General features: G+C 61.1%; 1 protein-coding gene across 6 annotated transcripts in view; it reads left to right on the top strand.

Moving 5' to 3' along the window:
- The window catches only part of MTA1 (metastasis associated 1), a 54,576-nt gene that overhangs the window by 27,028 nt on the left and 9,665 nt on the right, over nucleotides 1-17,883 (top strand). For 3 of the 6 annotated variants that reach the window (XR_001818250.2, XM_017505430.2, XM_017505428.2), the window contains exons 3-10: nucleotides 1,129-1,222; nucleotides 4,850-4,900; nucleotides 5,515-5,641; nucleotides 5,716-5,779; nucleotides 9,322-9,439; nucleotides 14,604-14,706; nucleotides 15,282-15,381; nucleotides 15,658-15,846. Coding sequence is in view for 5 of the 6 variants with exons in the window: in XM_017505430.2 (XP_017360919.1) it covers nucleotides 1,129-1,222; nucleotides 4,850-4,900; nucleotides 5,515-5,641; nucleotides 5,716-5,779; nucleotides 9,322-9,439; nucleotides 14,604-14,706; nucleotides 15,282-15,381; nucleotides 15,658-15,846 (846 nt within the window). In the remaining variant the exon portion in view is untranslated. The remainder of the gene's footprint in view (nucleotides 1-1,128; nucleotides 1,223-4,849; nucleotides 4,901-5,514; nucleotides 5,642-5,715; nucleotides 5,780-9,321; nucleotides 9,440-14,603; nucleotides 14,707-15,281; nucleotides 15,382-15,657; nucleotides 15,847-17,883) is intronic. The other 3 variants (XM_017505431.2, XM_017505432.2, XM_017505433.2) reach the window with 2 other exon arrangements.

Genomic DNA, 17,883 nt, shown 5'->3' on the forward strand with positions numbered 1-17,883 from the left:
GAGATTGCGCCATTGCACTCCAGCCTGGGTAACAAGAGCGAAACTATCTCAAAAAAAAAAAAGAATTACAGCATGATCCTTGCAATATAAAGATGTTATAGAAACTTGTTCTGTGGTGGCATTTTACAGTAGTCTTCACTTGGAGACATTTGCCAGCCAGCCCAGGTGGGAGCACCCCTAGGAGCTGTGGTGGACGCACAGGCCGTGGCTGCTCTGGGAGGGCGATTGGAGGGCTGGCCCCATGCCTGGCTGAGGCCAAGCAGCGTTTGGCTGAGTTGTGGTCAGAGCTGTTCTGAGGATGCTCCTAGGTCAGCGGGGCCTGGGGGCACTGGAGGTCCATATTGCATCCCCCTCTGGGGCCTAGGGGAACTGGAGGTCCATGTTGCATCCCCCTCTGGGGCCTAGGGCGACTAGAGGTCCATGCTTCATTCTCCTCTGGGGCCTGGGGGCACTGGAGGTCCATGCTTCATCCCCCTCTGGGGCCTAGGGGGACTGGAGGTCCATGTCGCATCCCCCTTTGGGGCCTAGGGGGACTAGAGGTCCACGCTTCGTTCTCCTCTGGGGCCTGGGGGCACTGGAGGTCCATGCTTCGTTGCCTTCTGGGGCTTGGAGGGCACTGGAGATCCATGCTTTATTCCGTGCTGGGGCCTAGGGGGACTGGAGGTCCATGCTGCGTCCCCCGCTGGGGCTTGGAGGCACTGGAGGTCCATGCTGTATTCCCCGCTGGGGCCCTGCCTTCTGCGCAGCTCCACGCTCACCCAAGAGGGGCTGGGATAGGTGGGCATAGGCTCCCAGGAGCTGACTGCGGGCCTGCCCAGTGAGGCAGGGCTGTTTCCTCGCTGGGACCCTGGTGTTCTCAGGTGGGACACAGGGGTCTGGACCGGAGGGAGGCTGGAGACACAGGTGGAGGTTGGGTGCACATACCTGCCTTCTCCCCGGGAGAGATGCCACGGGTGCCCAGAGCTGCAGGATTTGCTCCCTCTGTGAAGTGCCCTCCTGGGGTCCAGAGGGGCAGTGTGGTTACAGATGCCGGCCCAGGATGGCAGGGGCCGGTCTCGGAGCCCGCCTGAGAGCTGTGCAGCCCTGGTTTGGTCGCGTTCCTCAGACGCCCCTGCCTTGCTGTTACAGACGGCCAATGGAAACGTGGAGGCCAAGGTGGTGTGCTTCTACCGGAGGCGGGACATCTCCAGCACGCTCATCGCCCTGGCCGACAAGCACGCAAGTGAGTCCGGCCTCCCTGGGGTGCCCGCCTGGCGGGAGGGTCGGCTGAGAGGGCTGGCAGGGACCTTCCTCCCTGGGGTCCTGGCTTCACAGGGCCACCCTCTGCCTGGCTCTCTGACCTCTCCTTTTCTCCCCTCTACAGTGGGTGGGGGTGTCCTGGCTCTGTTTCCTTGGGGAAGTGGCCTGTTTCTCACTGGCATCCTCTGTGAGCTTGGCATGGGGTGTGGCTGGGTGTGGGCATCATTGATTGTGGCTTCTTTTTTTCTTTTATGATGACCTGGAGACTTTCAGGCTGGTGGGACCGTGCTGCCTGCAGCTGCCCAGGTCCCTCTCCTTTCAGTTGTGCTTGGCTTCTGTTGGCATTCTGAGTAGCGTTTTCAGAAAATCACGTATTCTCTACAGTTCAAACACAGTTCAGTAAACTGGCTGCGAGGGGCTGCTGCGGCCAGCACAGCGCACGGGAGGAAGCCACCGTGGGAATGCTTCCAGCCTTTGCGGTCAGCTTCTCCCCTAGGAATAGGCGTTCACAGGTGGTGGGGTCTCCTGTGCCGGGGAACACCGACTTCAGAGCCAGGAGGCCCCCCACACCCTCCACCCGCTCCTGACACAGGGCCTGTCGGGCTGGGCACATCTGCACCAGACACAGTGGGTGTCTTTTCTGGAGGGGTGCCTCACTGAGGGTCCCTCAGCTGTGGGTAGGGCAGGCGTGAGGGGTGTTCTTGGCTTCTGCTCTGGTGCATCACTGGGGTGGGATCTGAGCCAGGCTGAGGCTGTGGGCCACAGGGTGACGTGTCCCAGTAGGTGTGGCATGTGACTGCCTGAGCACCCGTGTTGCTGGGGTGGGCCAAGGTCCCACCTATAGCCTCCCACAACCCTTAACAGGGTGTGGTCCAGGGACTGTGGAGTGGCAGTGGGTTGGGTGGGAAGCCCCTGGCATCTTCTGCCCCTCCCAGTGCCATGAGTGAAAAGCAGGAGGCTGGCCCAGGCGACCTCCCCCTGCCCTGGAAGGGACTTCAGGACGGGCAGACGGTCCAGCCCCCGGTGCCTTGTTCCTGAGCCTTTGCTGGGATTCGGCGGGGCAGGCACTTATAGGAAGGAATGTGCCCTTGGTATGTCCCCACTGCCTTGCCCACCGGACAGCTAGGACCTTTCCTCAGCACCTAGAGGATGCGGACGTGAGCTGCCCTGGGCCAGTACAGCTGGGCTGGGCCTCGGGGCATGTGGCTGGCCCAAAGGGAGCTGGCACTTGACCACGGGCTTCCTCTGGCTTCGTGAGGAACTGGAAACTGCTGGGTCTCTGCTTGGAGTGGGGAGCGTTCCAGGTGGGGTGACCCTTGACCTCTGACCTCAAAGCTTGTATACTCCACCCCTGCACTCGGTGGCCTCCAGGCACCACGGAAGAGAGCTGGTGTGTTGCTGGGGTGTTGCAGCTCCCCAAGCTGCATGTTCTGGAGGGTGTCTGGCCTTGCAGGTGCGGGACACCAACCAGTGGCACAGCCATTGGCTCTTCATGTCGGGGGCTGGCCTGTCGGCGCTGTAGAGAGTGGGCCGGCTCGCTGGAGAAGCAGGCCGAGCAGCCACAATGTGGCCCTGCCTGTCTGTGTGGCCTGGGGAGTCAGGTGCCACCGCTGATTTGGGCATGTTTGTGGCTGGCCAAGGGCGGCTCCAGGCCCTGTCCTCTGGCACCTGGGGCACAGTGTCCCTGCTTCAGAGAGCCTGCATCGGTGGCTTTGAGGGTACTGGGGCCCCCTGGGCTGAGGTTCTGCTCTCAGATGCCCCAGAGGACAGCCTTTTGCTGGGAGGGCCCCAGAAGGGGACTCCAGACATAAAGTGATTGGGAGGAGTCACAGGCAGGCTTTCTAGAAGGGCCTTGCTGGGGCTGCGGGACTGGGCAGAGGGCAGTGTCCCAGCCTGAGCACTGGCCCCTGAGGAGCCCAGCGCAGTCCCTTCAGACGGGGCTTCCTGGAAAGCTGCGTGGGCAACCCTTTCGAACGGAGAGCCCAGCGCAGGGAGCGGGTGTCAGGGGTGACAGGTCTGCGCTGGTCCAGGGGTTTGGAGCACAGACACTCATGACTAGTGGCTGGGCCTCGAGGTGACTGCAGGGCCCACACCTCCCAGGCCGTGTCCACTTGTGTGTTTCTCCTGCTCCTCCATGAGCTAGCTGTAGCCGGGGTGAGGCCCCTGGCTGCCTCCAGGGACAGGTGTGAGGACACTCTGGTAGGCCTCTGGCTTTCCCACGTTGCTGCCTCCGCCCAGTCCCTGCTGGGGCGCCCCCCCTGCCACAGCGCAGGCCTCAAGCTGGGGGGTAGACACCTGCCAGGCTGCACTGCAGCCTCCGCGGCAGAGAAGCCCCCACCCTGGCAGAGCCTGTGAGCATGAGGCCTTTCTCAAGGCTGAATGACAGGCAGAGAGGAATGTCCCTTCTCGGAGTCTCCCAGAGTGGGGCGTGGGGGCCCAGGAGACCCCAGCCAAGAGTGGGTGTGAGGGCAGAGCCCAGCCTAGCCCTGAGCCTGGGGCTGCCATGCCCCAGGCCTCATGCTCTGGTGTATTCGGGGTCCCAGGGAGGGCTCACTGTGGGGTCAGGGCGCACTAGCCAGCCCCACCTCCTGCCTGGCTGCCTCTGCCTGTTGGGGGTCTCCTGGGACCTTTAGGTCCACCTCACTGCAGCTCTGGCCAGCCGTGAGGCAGGAACCGCAGCTCTGACAGGCTGCACCCCGGAGCCGTGTTCTGCTGATGGGGGCGCTGATGAGGTGGGGGTCTTGGAGCCACTGTGGGTATCTGTCTAGGCTGGGCCAGTGCTCCAGTGGGGCCTGGCATAGGGCAGGTGTGACCCAAAGCCAGCCTCTGGCTCTGGTGATGTCTGAGTTCAGGGTGCAGTTTGCTCGTGGGTCCCCAGGAGTGGGCGTGAGTGAGGTGTGTTGGCCTGGGACTGGGGCTGTTCTGGTCGGCCTTGCCCTGTTGTATGGACCGGGAGGAGGTGAGGCTCAGCAGGGCAGACACCCTGGGCCCCTGAGGCCCAGATAGGGCTGACCCAGAACAGGCCCAGCATGGCCGTTCCCAGCCTTAGTCTCAGCTGTGGGTGCCTGGGGGCGCGTAGAGGAGCCAGGACTTCTCACAGGTACCACCAGGGGGCAGCAGAGGGTGAGCATTCTGGCTGGCTGTGGTCCGGTCTGGCCGGCAGGGTGCTGGGTGTGGGAGGGGACAGCTGGGAGCACCCCTGCATGCCCCCATTTTTCATGTTATAAGAACCCTACCTGGGTTCCTAGCACAGGGCAGGAATCCCCATGCAGCTGGCCCGCACCCGGCCCCAGCCTCGCCTGGACAGCCTGTTCTGGGAAGCGCTGCTGGCGTGGGGGCAGAGGTGGTCACTGGGCAGGGCCCTCCGCAGCCAGGCTTGCCTGGGCTCGCTCTGCTCTGGGCTTGGGCATCGGTGGGTGGACAGCCGAAATAGGGGGCGTTTAGGCCCCAGTGATCTTCCACCGGGTGGTCTTCAGGCCCCACTGGGAGGCCTGTGGCCCCCGCTCTGCCCTGTCCCCTGGCGGCACAGCCCTCGGTCCGGGCCCTGGGCAGGGAGCAGCCACTGTGCTGCGCTGACCCTGCTGCCGGGTGCTGTCTGTCTGTTATATAGCCCTGTCAGTCTGCTATAAGGCCGGACCGGGGGCGGACAACGGCGAGGAAGGTAAGAGCCGGCCTCCGCAAGGAGGGTGTCCTCCTGTCTGTGTCCCTGGGCTGGGGGCGGCAGCGCCGCTGAGGGACAGAGTTTGGACGGGCTGCCTGCATGCCTGCCTCTGCGCCTGGCCGGCCCTCCTTGTGTCCGGCCCACGGCCCAGCCTTGGTGCGGCCCCGGCCGAGGGTGTCCTGCTGGTGCGGGAGGTCTGTGGTGGGCTGTGTGGGGCTGTCTGGCACAAGATGGGGATGGATGGAGGATGCTGCCCCTTGCCCTCCTGGCCTGGGCACTTGGCAGCACCGGCTACCCGCTCCTCTCGCTCTCGCCCTCGCCTGCTGCTTCTGGGGCTGGCCCGGACCTGGCTGTCCCTCCTCCTCCCATCTTCATGCCCTGGGAAACCTGGGCCTTCAGGGTGCCTGGACTTAAAGGGCACATGGGCACTAGAGTGTCCACAGGGGCACCTGCCAAGGAGCCGCTGGGCCGCCATGGGGTGGGGACAGCGGGACAGTATCTGGCAGGAGGAGGTGCCTGCCGGGACTGGGCCTCCAAGTGTTGGCGCCGGTGGGTGGGCCTTGGTCTGGCAGCGTGTGTCTGCCACGGTGCTGACGGGGCTTCTTGTCCTTCAGGGGAAATAGAAGAGGAAATGGAGAATCCGGAAATGGTGGACCTGCCGGAGAAACTCAAACACCAGCTTCGGCATCGGGAGCTGTTCCTCTCCCGGCAGCTAGAGTCCCTGCCAGCCACGCACATCAGGTAGCCCCCGGCAGCTCCCGCCCCGGCCCCTCGGGCTGCCCTCGCCCTCCAGCCTGCCCGTCCTTCTCTTCCAGGGGCAAGTGCAGCGTCACCCTGCTCAACGAGACCGAGTCGCTGAAGTCCTACCTGGAGCGGGAGGTGAGGCCCAGCCCAGCCGGGTCTGCTCGGCAGCCCCGGGCCACTGTTTCCTCTACCTGTGTCCTCTGCTGGCCTGGGCAGTGGGGACAAGTTTCCCTCCTGGCTCTAGGCCCAGGCTGTTCTGGGGGGAAGCAGGGATTGCGTCCTGACAGTCACTTCCAGGTGTATTAACGTGCAGCCGCCCCTGCGTCCAGAGTCCTGGGCCAGGAGCATGGGGCTCTCCCCTCTTTCTCCTGCCTCCTGAATAACTGACGAGGGGAGGTCCCCCTAGGGAGGCTGTGGCTGAGGGGAGGGTGGGGGGCAGGAGCCACCTGGGTCTTCGCAGGAGCCTCGGCTGGTCTCCCCTGGGTGGTGGGCAGAGTCCTTGTAGGCCACTTCCCTCGCCGGCCTGAGGTGCCCCTGGGGCTGCAGGCATGGCCTGGGCAGTGTTGGCCTCTGGGGCAGGCAGTTCTTATCTGGCGGTCATCTGTGATTATGCGGTTACTCACCTCATGGCATCCCCCAAGTCGTGACAGCTAAACATCGTCTCCAGGCAATGCCACACGTCCCTGGGGAGCAGCGTTGCCTGGCGGAGCTCCGGGGCACCAGGGCTGCTGTGAGAAGCAGCTAACGGGAGGGCTGGGTTTTCCGAGGCCATGTGGGGGGAAGCGTCTAGAGCGTGTCAGTTCCCCCGAGCTCCTGTCACAGTTGTAGGAGACACCTGGCAAGGGGCGGGTGCATCTCCAGGCCTGGGACTCGGCCTCCTGCTGCCATCTGGCCAGAGCCTTGTGTGTGGCCTGAACACCCCCAGCGTGTCCAGCCAGCTCAGATGCAGGTTGCTGGATGATGCCTCCGCCCTGCCCATCCTAGGGGGGCTCGTCTCTGCCGTGGCCGTCGGTGCTCTGGGATGGGGTCTGAAGGATCCAGATGGCCACAGTGTGGCCCAAGCTCGGCCCCGAACTACCTGCCCGGTCCCCATTCCCACCACACAGCCTGGAAGCAGGCACGAAGGGCGACAGTGGCTCAGCTGGGGCTGTGGTCATGCCCCAGGCCCTAGCGCAGAGTCATGAGCAGGCAGACTCGAGCAGGCAGGGCCCGGCTGGGGGTCCTAACACGTGCCTGGAGCATGGGCTGGGCCGAACCCTCTCAGGCTGCCTGACCAGCTTCCCTGGAGGCTGAGCCGAAACCAAGAAGCCACCTGCTGGGCGGGAGGGAGGCTGTGGAGTCGCCGTGAATGTTTCCACTGGGGAATGTTTCCATTAGAGGAGTACAGTTTAGAAAGACCCCTTAGTGACAGAGCCACACAGAGAGGGTGAGACTGCAGAAATGTATCTGGACACGGAAAATGTTTGTTAGCAAAAAAGGCCCCTGATGAAGCGGCAGGTGCGGTGACAAACCTGTCTGTGCTGTGTCTGCCCTAGAAAAGGCTGGGTCGACTCCCGCCCTGGGACAAAACAGGCTGCGCATTCAGCTGCTGGGCACCCCAAAACCTCCTGCTGTTCCATGCCGCCTTTCCCTGCTCCTTTTTTCTTTTTTGAGACAGAGTTTCTCACTCTTGCTGCCCAGGCTGGAGTGCAGTGGCGCAATCTTGGCCCACTCCAGCCTCCGGACCCCAAGTTCAAGCGATTCTCCTGCCTCAGCCTCCCTAGTAGTGGGGATTACAGGCGTGCGCCACCATGCCTGGCTAATTTTTTGTATTTTTAGTAGAAATGGGGTTTTATCATGTTAGCCAGGCTGGTCTTGAACTCCTGATCTCAGGTAATCTGCCCGCCTTGGCCTCCCAAAGTGCTGGGATTACAGGTGGGAACTATTGCTTCCTCCCTTTTTCTTACCTGGGGTTTCTGAGCAGCCCCAAGGTGGGAATTTAATGTAACAGGCCCCGGGGGGAGTTCACTTAGCACCCAGCAGAAGCAAACGCCACTGGCCCTTGCACGATTGTGCCCCTGCCTAACCCTCCTGACTGATGAAGTCCTGATAAGCACGGGCCCCCGTTACAGCCGAGCAGGGGTGTGGAGATAGCAGTTGCAGACACACGCAGGCCTCGGCCAGCGGAGCAGTCCAGCACCAAACAGAAACCACGTGTGTTTATTAATTTAAAGAAATAGGCAGGCCGGGCGCCGTGGCTCATCCCTGTAATCCCAGTACTTTGGGAGGCCAAGGCCGGGGAATCACTTGAACTCCAGAGTTGAAGAGCAGCCTGGGCAGCGTAGCAAGACCTCACCTCTACAAAAGTCAAACAAAAATAGCCAGCATGGTGGCGTGCACTTACTGTTGTCCCAGCTACTCAGGAGGCTGAGCTGAGGATCCCTTGAGTCAGGAGGTGGAGGCCACAGTGACTGAAGATGGTGCCACTGAACTCCAGCCTGGGTGACAGAGCAAGACGCTCATTCAGAAAAACAAAAAAGATCCAGGCAGGGTGGGAGCTGAGGCTGAGCTGAGCCTGGCAGCTGGCCTCTGGATAGCCGTGTCCATTCAAGAGGATGAAGGCCGAGCAGCGTGGCTCCTGGTCACATGCGGAGCAGGTGTCATGCTGGACTTTAAAGGTAGCTCTTGAAAGAAAAGATGCAGAGTAGCTTTCAGAATAGGAAAGGGGGAAAGCAGGTAAAGACTGGAGAAGACGACCCACAGGAATCAGGAAGATGACCTGGAAACGGGAGGGGGAGTGGGCACCAGGTACATGAAGAGGAAAGCGCAGCCCTGGCCGAGGCCAAGTGCTCGGGATGGGGCTCCAGGGCCAGACCTGGACAGGCCTGCTTTAAAAATCATCAGACCAGCCCAGTGCAGTACACGCAGTGCCAGACAGTGGAAGGTCGGCAAAGGCTACGTCCTGCAGATTCCATCCCAGAGGGAGCCCGGGGGCCCTGGTGTGAGGCGACCTGAGATGGAGTGCTGGCAGGAAGGGCTGTGCCTGCTGCATGGGTGGTGGCCAGTGGTGCTGGGTCTGGATGGCCCCGTAGCTGGGTCCAGATTTATCCCTAGCTCTCCAGTGGTTGCCACTCCTCCAAGGTCGTGCCCAGAGCTCCTGCTTTTCGTTGCTCTTAAACACCTTAGATCAGTTAGAGCTTCATGTTGCTGCTGCTGATAGGAGTGATTTTGTAGCTGGATGTGGTGTACACCTGTAGTGCCAACTACTGGGAGGATCACTTGAACCCAGGAGGCAGAGGCTGCAGTGAGCTGCAGCTGCACCGCCGCACTCCAGCCTGGGCAACAGAGCGAGACCATGTCTCAGAAAGGAAAGTTAGTCATGGTTTTTGTGCTGCAGTTGTGTTCCACCTGCCCCAGTAAGGACTCATGGAGCCCAGCCCCGCCCCTGCAGCTGCTCAGAGGCTGCCGCCCCTGCTGACCCTCAGCATGTCTCCCCCATGCAGGGTCACCGGGCAGGTGCCCTGATCCCTCCAGCGATCCTTGTGGCCCTGCTGTAGGCTCCTCCCGGGCATGGCAAGAGCTGTGGGGGCTCCTGTGCCCTCCTTCCTGCGCCCGTGTCGCCCTGCAGGAGCTCTGGGCAGCACTTTGCCGGCGGCCCTGGCCGCGCTGATGCCTCTCTCTCCTGTGTTGTTTTCCAGGATTTCTTCTTCTATTCCCTAGTCTATGACCCACAGCAGAAGACCTTGCTGGCGGATAAAGGAGAGATTCGAGTAGGAAACCGGTACCAGGCGGACATCACCGACTTGTTAAAAGAAGGTAGGGGTGGGCTGCCCTGGGCACGTGCCCTCCGTCCTGTCCTGCCCTGCCAGGTGATACTGGGTGAGAGGGGCTGGGACACGGCTGCCATGGCAGGGACTCATGTGTGACTGGAGGTGGCAGGTGCAGGCCTAGAGGCCTGGGCTCTGTCCACACGGGTGGTGTGTGTGGGCCTTCCCCACCCACTCCTGGTGATGGTGGGGTTCTGGGAAAGCCCCAGGCAGCGTGCGGTGATCAGCTGTCCCTGTACCAGGAGACCCGGTTTCCTTTTGGCAGTTGTTCTTTTTTTTTTTTCAGATGGAGTCTTGCTCTGTCACCCAGGCAGGAGTGCAGTGGCACGATCTCTGCTCACTGTAACCTCCACCTCCTGGGTTCAAGTGATTCTCCGGCCTCAGCCTCCTGAGTAGCTGGGATTATGGGTGCCCACCAGCAAGCCCAGATAATTTTTGTATTGTTAGTAGAGACGGGGTTTCGCCATGTTGGCCAGGTTGGTCTCGAACCCCTGACCTCAGGTGATCCACCCGCCTCAGCCTCCCAAAGTGCTGGGATTACAGGTGTGAGCCACTGTGCCCGGCCTTGCAGTTAGTTTTCATTACTTTTTTTTTTTTTTTGACAAGGTCTGGCTGTGTTAACCAGGCTGGAGTGCAGTGGTGCGATCACCGCTCACTGCAGGCGTGAGTGATGCTCCCACCTCAGCCCCTCGTATAGCTGGGACTGCAGGCACATACCACCACACCCTGCTAATTTTTTTGTATTTTTAGTAGAAACAGGGTTTTGCAGTGTTGCCCAGCTTGGTCTAAAACCCCTGACCTCAAATGATCTGCTTGCCTCAGCCTCCCAAAGTACTGGATGACAGGCGTGAGCCATTGCGCCCGCCTCATTACTTTCTTAAAGTTCTTTTTGTCTCCAGAAATTTTCTTCTGGATGAGTCTACCTGCGTTTTGTGTCTTACCTGTGGGTGCCCCGCGCTTGATGCCTGTGGTGGCTGTGGAGCTTCTGTCACCCCAGATGCAGGTGGCTTCCGTCTGCCGGGTGCTTCGGCAGCCCTGGTGGGGAGTCCTGGGGCTCCCTGTGTACCCTTCTCTACCCTGTCCCTCATCTCCCTGCTGGGCAGGGCTGCAAGGCTGCCCTCCAGACCCAGGCTCTGCCCTGGGTCAGCAGGGACTTGCAGCTTTGCTTCTTGCCGTCATGATCAAGGGGTTTGGTGGTTTTCCTATTTTGGTTTGTTTTGAGAGCGGGTCTTGTTGTGTTGCCCAGGCTGGACTTGAGGTCCTGGGCTCCAGCAAGCCTCAAGCCTCAGCCTCCTGGGTAGCAGGGGCTGTTTCATGTTCTTGTTGGTCGTACGTGAGGTGCTGGTGCGCCTCACAGTTGCTGGGGTGCCATCTTCCTCAGGCACCTGTGGGCTCCAGCACTGGGCTCATGGGGCTGCTGCATTGCCAGCGTTCCTGCTCTGGGAGGTGCTGGGCCGGGGGAAAGACCCCCACCACTCTCCGGGCGCACAGCGCACGTCGACACCTGGGTCTAGATTTGGGCCCTCGAGCCAGAATTGGGGGGCTCTGAGCGCCCAGCAGCTGCCTCTGGTGCCACAGCGGTTCTGTGGACCCCTCTGTCCTAAAGACAGCGTCTGGGAGGGCCAGCTATCCCACCTCCTCCCCCAGCCAGCCCCACATGGCTGGTGTGAAAAATCATGCTCCTTGTTTAACCATTGGAGTCAGGCTGGCAGCCCAGCACGTGGCTGGCATGTGGGGTCACTGCTCCCGCAGCCTCTCTGTGTGCTGTTGCCATAGCGTGCTCACCTCTGCTCCACTCAGATGTCGACCTGGGGTCCTGGCTTCTCTCTCCTCTATCTTTCTGGAGTGTTTTTGTGATGACCTTGGACTCTGGAGCCCCTGCCAGCCACGCGACTTTGGAGGGTCTCTGTCTTCCTTGTGGACAGTGTCCATCAGTAGGGTCACAGAGTAGCTGGCCTGGGTGAGCCCTGGGTCTTCGGGACTTGTGGCAGGTGTCTTAAGGGGACTTTCAGCCTCACACATGGGGACCTCAGGCCTGCACGCTCTCTGTTCTTCCTCAGACTCGGGGCAGGTGTTGGGCCAGAGGCTGGCAGGTGCTGGTGGGGACCTGGCCTCCAGGCATCCTCCCTCCCTCTCATGTCCCATTTGGCCCCACTTTTCCTTGGTATCATGGTCTAGCACCTTCTGCCACCCCATCTCTCCCCTGAGCTTTCTTTTTTTGAGATGGAGTATGGCTCTGTCGCCCAGGCTGGGGTGTGGTGGCGCCATCTGGGCTCACTGCAACCTCTGCCTCCTGGCTTCAAGTGATTCTCCTGTGTTCAAGCAATTCTCCTGCTTCAGCCTCCCGAGCAGCTGAGACTACAGGCGCATGCCACCACACCTGGCTCATCTTTTGCTTTTTTTTTTTTTAGTAGAGACGGGGTTTCACCATGTTGGCCAGGCTGGTCTCGATCTTTTGACCTTGTGATTTGCCTGCCTCGGCCTCCCAAAGTGCTGGGGTTATAGGCGTGAGCCACGGCGCCCGGCCTGAGCTCACTTTCTTTCTGTTTCCTGGCCTCTTTTCATGGACGTAACTTCTCACCTCTCTGAGGCTGTTACAGTTTTGCTAAGCACCCAGCCCAGCCTGCCACAGGCTTTATTTCACTTGACGGCCACCTGGTTCCTTGTTGGTGTGTTTTGTTCTGCATCTCTCCTTGGGCCTGCTTTCCAGGCTGGGTCCCTCTGTAGGGTGGGTCTGAGCCTGCGGAGGCCGCTGTGCTGGGCCTGGGCTGTGGGTCTGAGCCTGCGGAGGCCGCTGTGCTGGGCCTGGGCTGTGGGTCTGAGCCTGCGGAGGCCGCTGTGCTGTGCTGTGCTGTGCTGGGCCTGGGCTGTGGCCTTCAGGGTGCCCTGCTGTCATTTCCGGGTCTCCCAGCCCGGGGCTGTGCTATCCTGGCCTGGCCAAGGGTGAAGGCCTGGCAGCCGCGCCCCAGTGGAAAGGCAGCATCCATGGCTGGGAGACAAGGGACAGCACAGATCACTTGAGGGCCAGAGAGTGAGGAGCCGCCTCAGGTCAGAGGCCCTCACCTGGCGCCTCCATCCCTCCAGCCCCAGCCTGGCCTTCAGCCTGGTGGGAGAATGGGCTGTGAGGCGCCCCTGTCCTCCCATGCACCCAGGGCCGAGATCCAGCCTGGAGAGACCTGGTGGAGCTCTGCAGGGGCTGGAGCGATGGGGCTGAGGGTCCCCCAGCCTGAGCCAGCCGCAGAGCTGGCCTCCCCACCCACACTGCCTTCCCCGCTGCCCTGCTGTTCCTTGGCTTGTGGGCCACTGGTACAAGGGGCAGGGCTCTCAACAACTGCTGAGGGTCGGGCCGGGGCTTCCAGAGCCCTCCACACCTCCTGGAGGCCGTGTCCCTCTTCAGTGATAGAAAATTGCACACTCATGCACCTGCCTTTAGTGAGTGAAATGTCAAAGGGAGTGTGACCGTCATCAGCGATGAGGACAGGCAGAGCCCCGTGGCCTGCGGGCTCACTCCAAGGTTCAGCTGCTTGGCAGTTGGGGAACTGGGCCCCGGCTTCCCCAGGGTACCCCTGAGCCAGGGTGAGGAATCCACCCCAGGCTGGAGACCCCCAGCCCACGTTGCTCGTCCCACAGCCCCAGCCCCTTCACCTTCAGGCCATGCAGCGACCCCTCCCTCCGCGGCACCGCACTTCCCTGGCCGGCCCCATCCCGAGTCTGGCCGAAGCTGTCCTCTGAGTTTGGCCGGGCATTGTTTTCTAGAGGCTGAAAGGCCTGACCCTCCCTGGACACATGGCCCAGGACGCCCGGCCCTCGGGGCAGGGTGTGGGAGCCAGTGCCTCTTAGCAAGAAATAGTGTTTTCTTGGGGACTTTTGACCGAGTCCAGCCCTGTCCTAGCCTCAAGAGCTCCCTCCACGCTGTAACTGCAGCAGGTGCCCCAGTGGAGGGCGACCCTGCCCTCGGTCGTCCTTGGTTGGGAGCGGCTGGCGGAGCCTGAGCCTGGCCCCCTGCACTGAGCCATGGAGGTGGCTCCGGGCAGAGAAGCGGGCAGAGGACAATCGTGGGAGCAGAGGACAGTCGTGGGAGCAGAGGACAGTCGTGGGAGCAGAGGACAATCGTGGGAGCAGAGGACAGTCGTGGCGCTCATTCTCCAGGTCCTCCCCCTGGGTCAGGCTGGGCCACGCTCAGCCATATTCTCCTGGGGGTGTCTCCCGACACCATGGTCTTGTTCTTTGCAAGTAAAAGCATTTCATCAGAGCCCTCCCACCCTGGCCGGTCGCTGGTGTCACGTGGCCTCTTCACCAGCCTTGGGTTTCTCATCGTCCCAGCTCCCAGAAGGCAGGAAACAGCCGGTGGCCCCCGAGCCCCCCACCCCCGTCTCTGGCTGTGCCGGGCTTAGCTGCGGCTGCCCCATAGCCCGTCAGGTTGAAGAGGGGCCAGGAGGGAGCCTGTGCCCCCAGGAGGTCCTGGAGGTGGTATGCCACTGCTGTGATGTGGCAGGACCCTCTTGTAACAGCAGGTGAATCTGAGTATCTCAAAATAAAAAGTTTGGGCCTGGCGCCGTGGCTCACACTTGTGATCCCAGCACTTTGGGAGTCCGAGGAGGTAGATCACCTGAGGCCAGGAGTTCAAGACCAGCCTAGGCAACATGATAAAATACTTTATAAAATACCGTCTCTACTAAAATACAAAAACTAGCCAGATGTGCTGTCAGCACCTGTGGTCCCAGCTACTCGGGAGGCTGAGGCAGGAGAATCACTTGAACCCAATAGGTGGAGGTTGCAGTGAGCCGGGATCACTACAGTGCACTCCAGCCTGGGTGACAGAGTGAGACCTCGTCTCAAAAATAAGTAAATACATAAAAATAAAAAGCTTGATTTAAATTTACACACCAACCTTTCCATGTCTCATGACCACGGTTCTTGGAGCCCTGCATTCTGGGGGGGCTAGGAGGCCCCTCAAGTGTGCACCCCATCCCTGGGTTGAGAGGCTACCGTGTGCCGAGTGTGCATGCGTATACCTGTGCGTGCCACAGCCTCCACCCAGGCCTCACCTACTGGGCCCTACAGCCCTTCCCCTCCCCCTCCCAGCAGCTCCCTGCACCCGGGGAGGAGGGGCGCCACCAGCGTGCTGGAAAGGTCACACTTCCTCCCTGTAGGCGAGGAGGATGGCCGAGACCAGTCCAAGCTGGAGACTAAGGTGTGGGAGGCGCACAACCCACTCACAGACAAGCAGATCGACCAGTTCCTGGTGGTGGCCCGGTGAGTCCTGCTCCTGGCAAGACCAGCAGGGGTGGTGCCTGGAGCTCCCACTCTCCCTGCCCTGTGGTGGGTGTCGGGGACGTGGGGGTCTTGGATCCCATATCCCAACATGAATCCCATGGGCTGCAGCCCTGAGACCCCCCAGCAGTTTCCAGAGAGGCTCTGGAGTGTTCGGCCCAGGCCTTTCATTAAATAGAAGGGTGTCCTGTGTGCAGCACATGTGTCCCTGATGGGGCTCCCACTCCTGGGCCACTGGGAGCAAGTGGGCTGGGCCTGGTCAGGGAGCAGAGCCCTGGGCCAGGGCAAAGGCCGAGGCCTAGGAGAGGACCATGCGCCTTCCCTGCCAGCAGCCTGGGAGGTAGAGAAAACCTCAAAGAAGCCCTGAGGTGGCTCTAATCTATCGGGACACCCTCAGTCTGATGCACATGGGTTCCTGGGTGGGTGCTGGGCCCCGGGACACAGGCGTCCACGCTGCCTGCTGCCCATGGCCCCTGGTCCCCTGTACCTGGGGAGTGGGGTGCATGGGTGGAGCCCCTGCCTGTCCTGCCAGCACTTAGCGTGTCTCCTTTCCCCAGCTCTGTGGGTACCTTCGCACGGGCCCTGGACTGCAGCAGCTCCGTCCGGCAGCCCAGCCTGCACATGAGTGCCGCTGCCGCCTCCCGAGACATCACCCTGGTAAGTGGGCCGAGGGCTGGGACCCGGGGCGACCCACGGCCCAAGGTGGCTGCGCCCTTCCTCCTACCTGGGCCCAGCCTCTGCCCCAGGCATTTAGGGCCCCTGCAGAGGTGCTGTTCCACCTGGACTGGCCTTTCCTATCCACCCCAAGCTCGGCCAGCCTGTGCAGAGGGTGCAGGGAGGGACTGCCAGGGCCGCAGGGGATCCAGCCCCTTGAGGCAGTGGCGGGAGTGCGTGCCACGGGAGCCCAGGTGACACCGCTGTCTCCTGCCACAGTTCCACGCCATGGACACGCTCCACAAGAACATCTACGACATCTCCAAGGCCATCTCGGCACTGGTGCCACAGGGCGGCCCCGTGCTCTGCAGGGATGAGATGGAGGAGTGGTCGGCGTCAGAGGCCAACCTTTTCGAGGAGGCCCTGGAAAAATATGGGAAGGATTTCACGGACATTCAGCAAGATTTTGTGAGTACCGACGGTGGCAACAGGGGAGTGGCTGGCCATGCCCATCTCCGGGTAGGCTGCGGGGCATCCGTCGAGGGAGCCTGTCCTGCACCCTGATGCCCTGTGTGGAGCTGGGCAAGTTCCATTTCGCCTGCACTCAGCCGCCATAGTCCCTCCTGTCACATTGCGGCTCAGCCCAGGAGGCCATGTGCGCACTCAGCAGACGGACGTGGGGGCGCCAGTGGGGCCTGGGCATAGAGGGCCGCCACCACGGCACGTTGAGGATGAGCATCGGCCTGGGGGGTGGAGGCCAGGGGTCCTCACGGAGACCTTCCCTCCCTTGCCACCCGCTCCAGCCCCAGGCTTGGTCTTGCTGTGTTTTTGTTTTTGTTTGAGACGGAGCCTTGCTCTGTGCCCAGGCTGGAGTGCAGTGGCATAATCTCCGCTCACTGCAAGCTCCGCCTCCCGGGTTCCAGCAATTCTCCTGCCTCAACCTCTTGAGTAGGTTTTGCTTTGTTTTTGACTAAGCTGAACCTCTCCTTCCTCATGTCCTTGTTCTCTGTCTCATGTGAGTTTGGCCCAGCAACAGGCCTAGAGGTTCTTCATGGTGCGGGGTCTTGCCCTCCCTGAACCTCCATCTCAGGACTCCCTACCCTCCCGCTGTCAGCTCCCCTAAAATACTTTCAAACCGGCCGGTGCGGTGGCCCGTGCCTGTTGTCCTACCACTTAGGGAGGCCAAGGCTGGTGGATCACGAGGTCAGGAGTTCAAGGCCAGCCTGGCCAAGATGGTGAAACCCCATCTCTACTAAAAGTACAAAAAATTAGCCAACCATGGTGGCCTGCGCCTGTAATCCCAGCTACCCAGAAGGCTGAGGCAGAGAATTGCATGAATCCGGGAGGCAGAGGTTGCAGTGAGCCAAGATGGCACCACTGCACTTCAGCTTGACGACAGAGCGAGACTGTCTCAAAAAAAGAAAAAAAAAAACTTTTAAACTAACCTGTTAGAAGAGCATCCAATGGGCCCCCAGAGAGAGGAGCACAGCCACGTAAAGGTGATGGGGCCCCAGACCGCCAGCCCTGGGGAGGTGGGGCCTGTGCCAGGGCAGGGAGGAGCCTCCAGAGGGGCTGGGCCACGGCGGGGTTGCTGGTATCTGATGAAAAGCACAGTCCAAGCCGGTGTAGCAGAGGCCAGAGAAACGTCTGAATTCTGAAGAAACAACACAACACGGGGTTGGGTAGGGCGCCTGGACCTGAAGGGCCAGCGTGAGGCTCTCGAGGAGGCCCTGCTGCAGCGTGGTGTGGGGGCGTCTGGCCGAGGGGTGAGCTTGCCAGGCGAGAGGAGTCCCCGACTGTCCCTGGGGCCAGCAGCATCTGTAAAGCAGATATGGATCTCTCCAGGCTTAAAAACAAATCAAGAAGAGCAGAGCTTTTTCAGACAAGAGGATGAGGTCTAGAAACAAAATTCACCAACTGGGCTCAGACCAGGGCAGAATTTGAGGGACACCCTGTTGAACGTGGTTCCCTCCCGAGGCAGTGCTTGGAAGGCGGGGGCTGGGGGCTATGTCCGGGTGCGGGGTCGGGAGGCGGGGGCTGGGGGCTATGTCCAGGCTCAGAGCTGCAAGGCTGGGCCTGGGGGGCTATGTCTAGGCATGGGGTTGGGAGACCGCAGCTTGGGGGCCGTGTGGAAGCAGCTGGCCCTGCTCTCTTTCCTGGCAGATGCAGTGGACCAGGCTGAGGAAAGATATGAACCCTATTTAATAAGACAGGTTATTTAGAGAAATCCCGGCCACAGAGCACACTTGGTTGTCTGTGTCTGTGGAAGGTCAGTTACCTTGATCAAGTTGGTAAATACCAGAGAAGCGAGAACTTTTCAGGTGAGATCCTCAGACCCCAGTGCTGGACTCGAAAAACTCAAGCCCTAGGGCCAGGCGCAGTGCTCATGCCTGTAATCCCAGCACGTTGGGAGGCCAAGGTGGGTGAATCACAAGGTCAGGAGTTTAAGAGCAGCCTGGCCAATATGGTGAAACCCAGTCTACTAAAAATACAAAAATGAGCCGG

The sequence above is a fragment of the Cebus imitator genome, unplaced genomic scaffold (genome assembly GCF_001604975.1).
Source record: "Cebus imitator isolate Cc_AM_T3 unplaced genomic scaffold, Cebus_imitator-1.0 Scaffold338, whole genome shotgun sequence".
NCBI lineage: Eukaryota > Metazoa > Chordata > Mammalia > Primates > Cebidae > Cebus > Cebus imitator.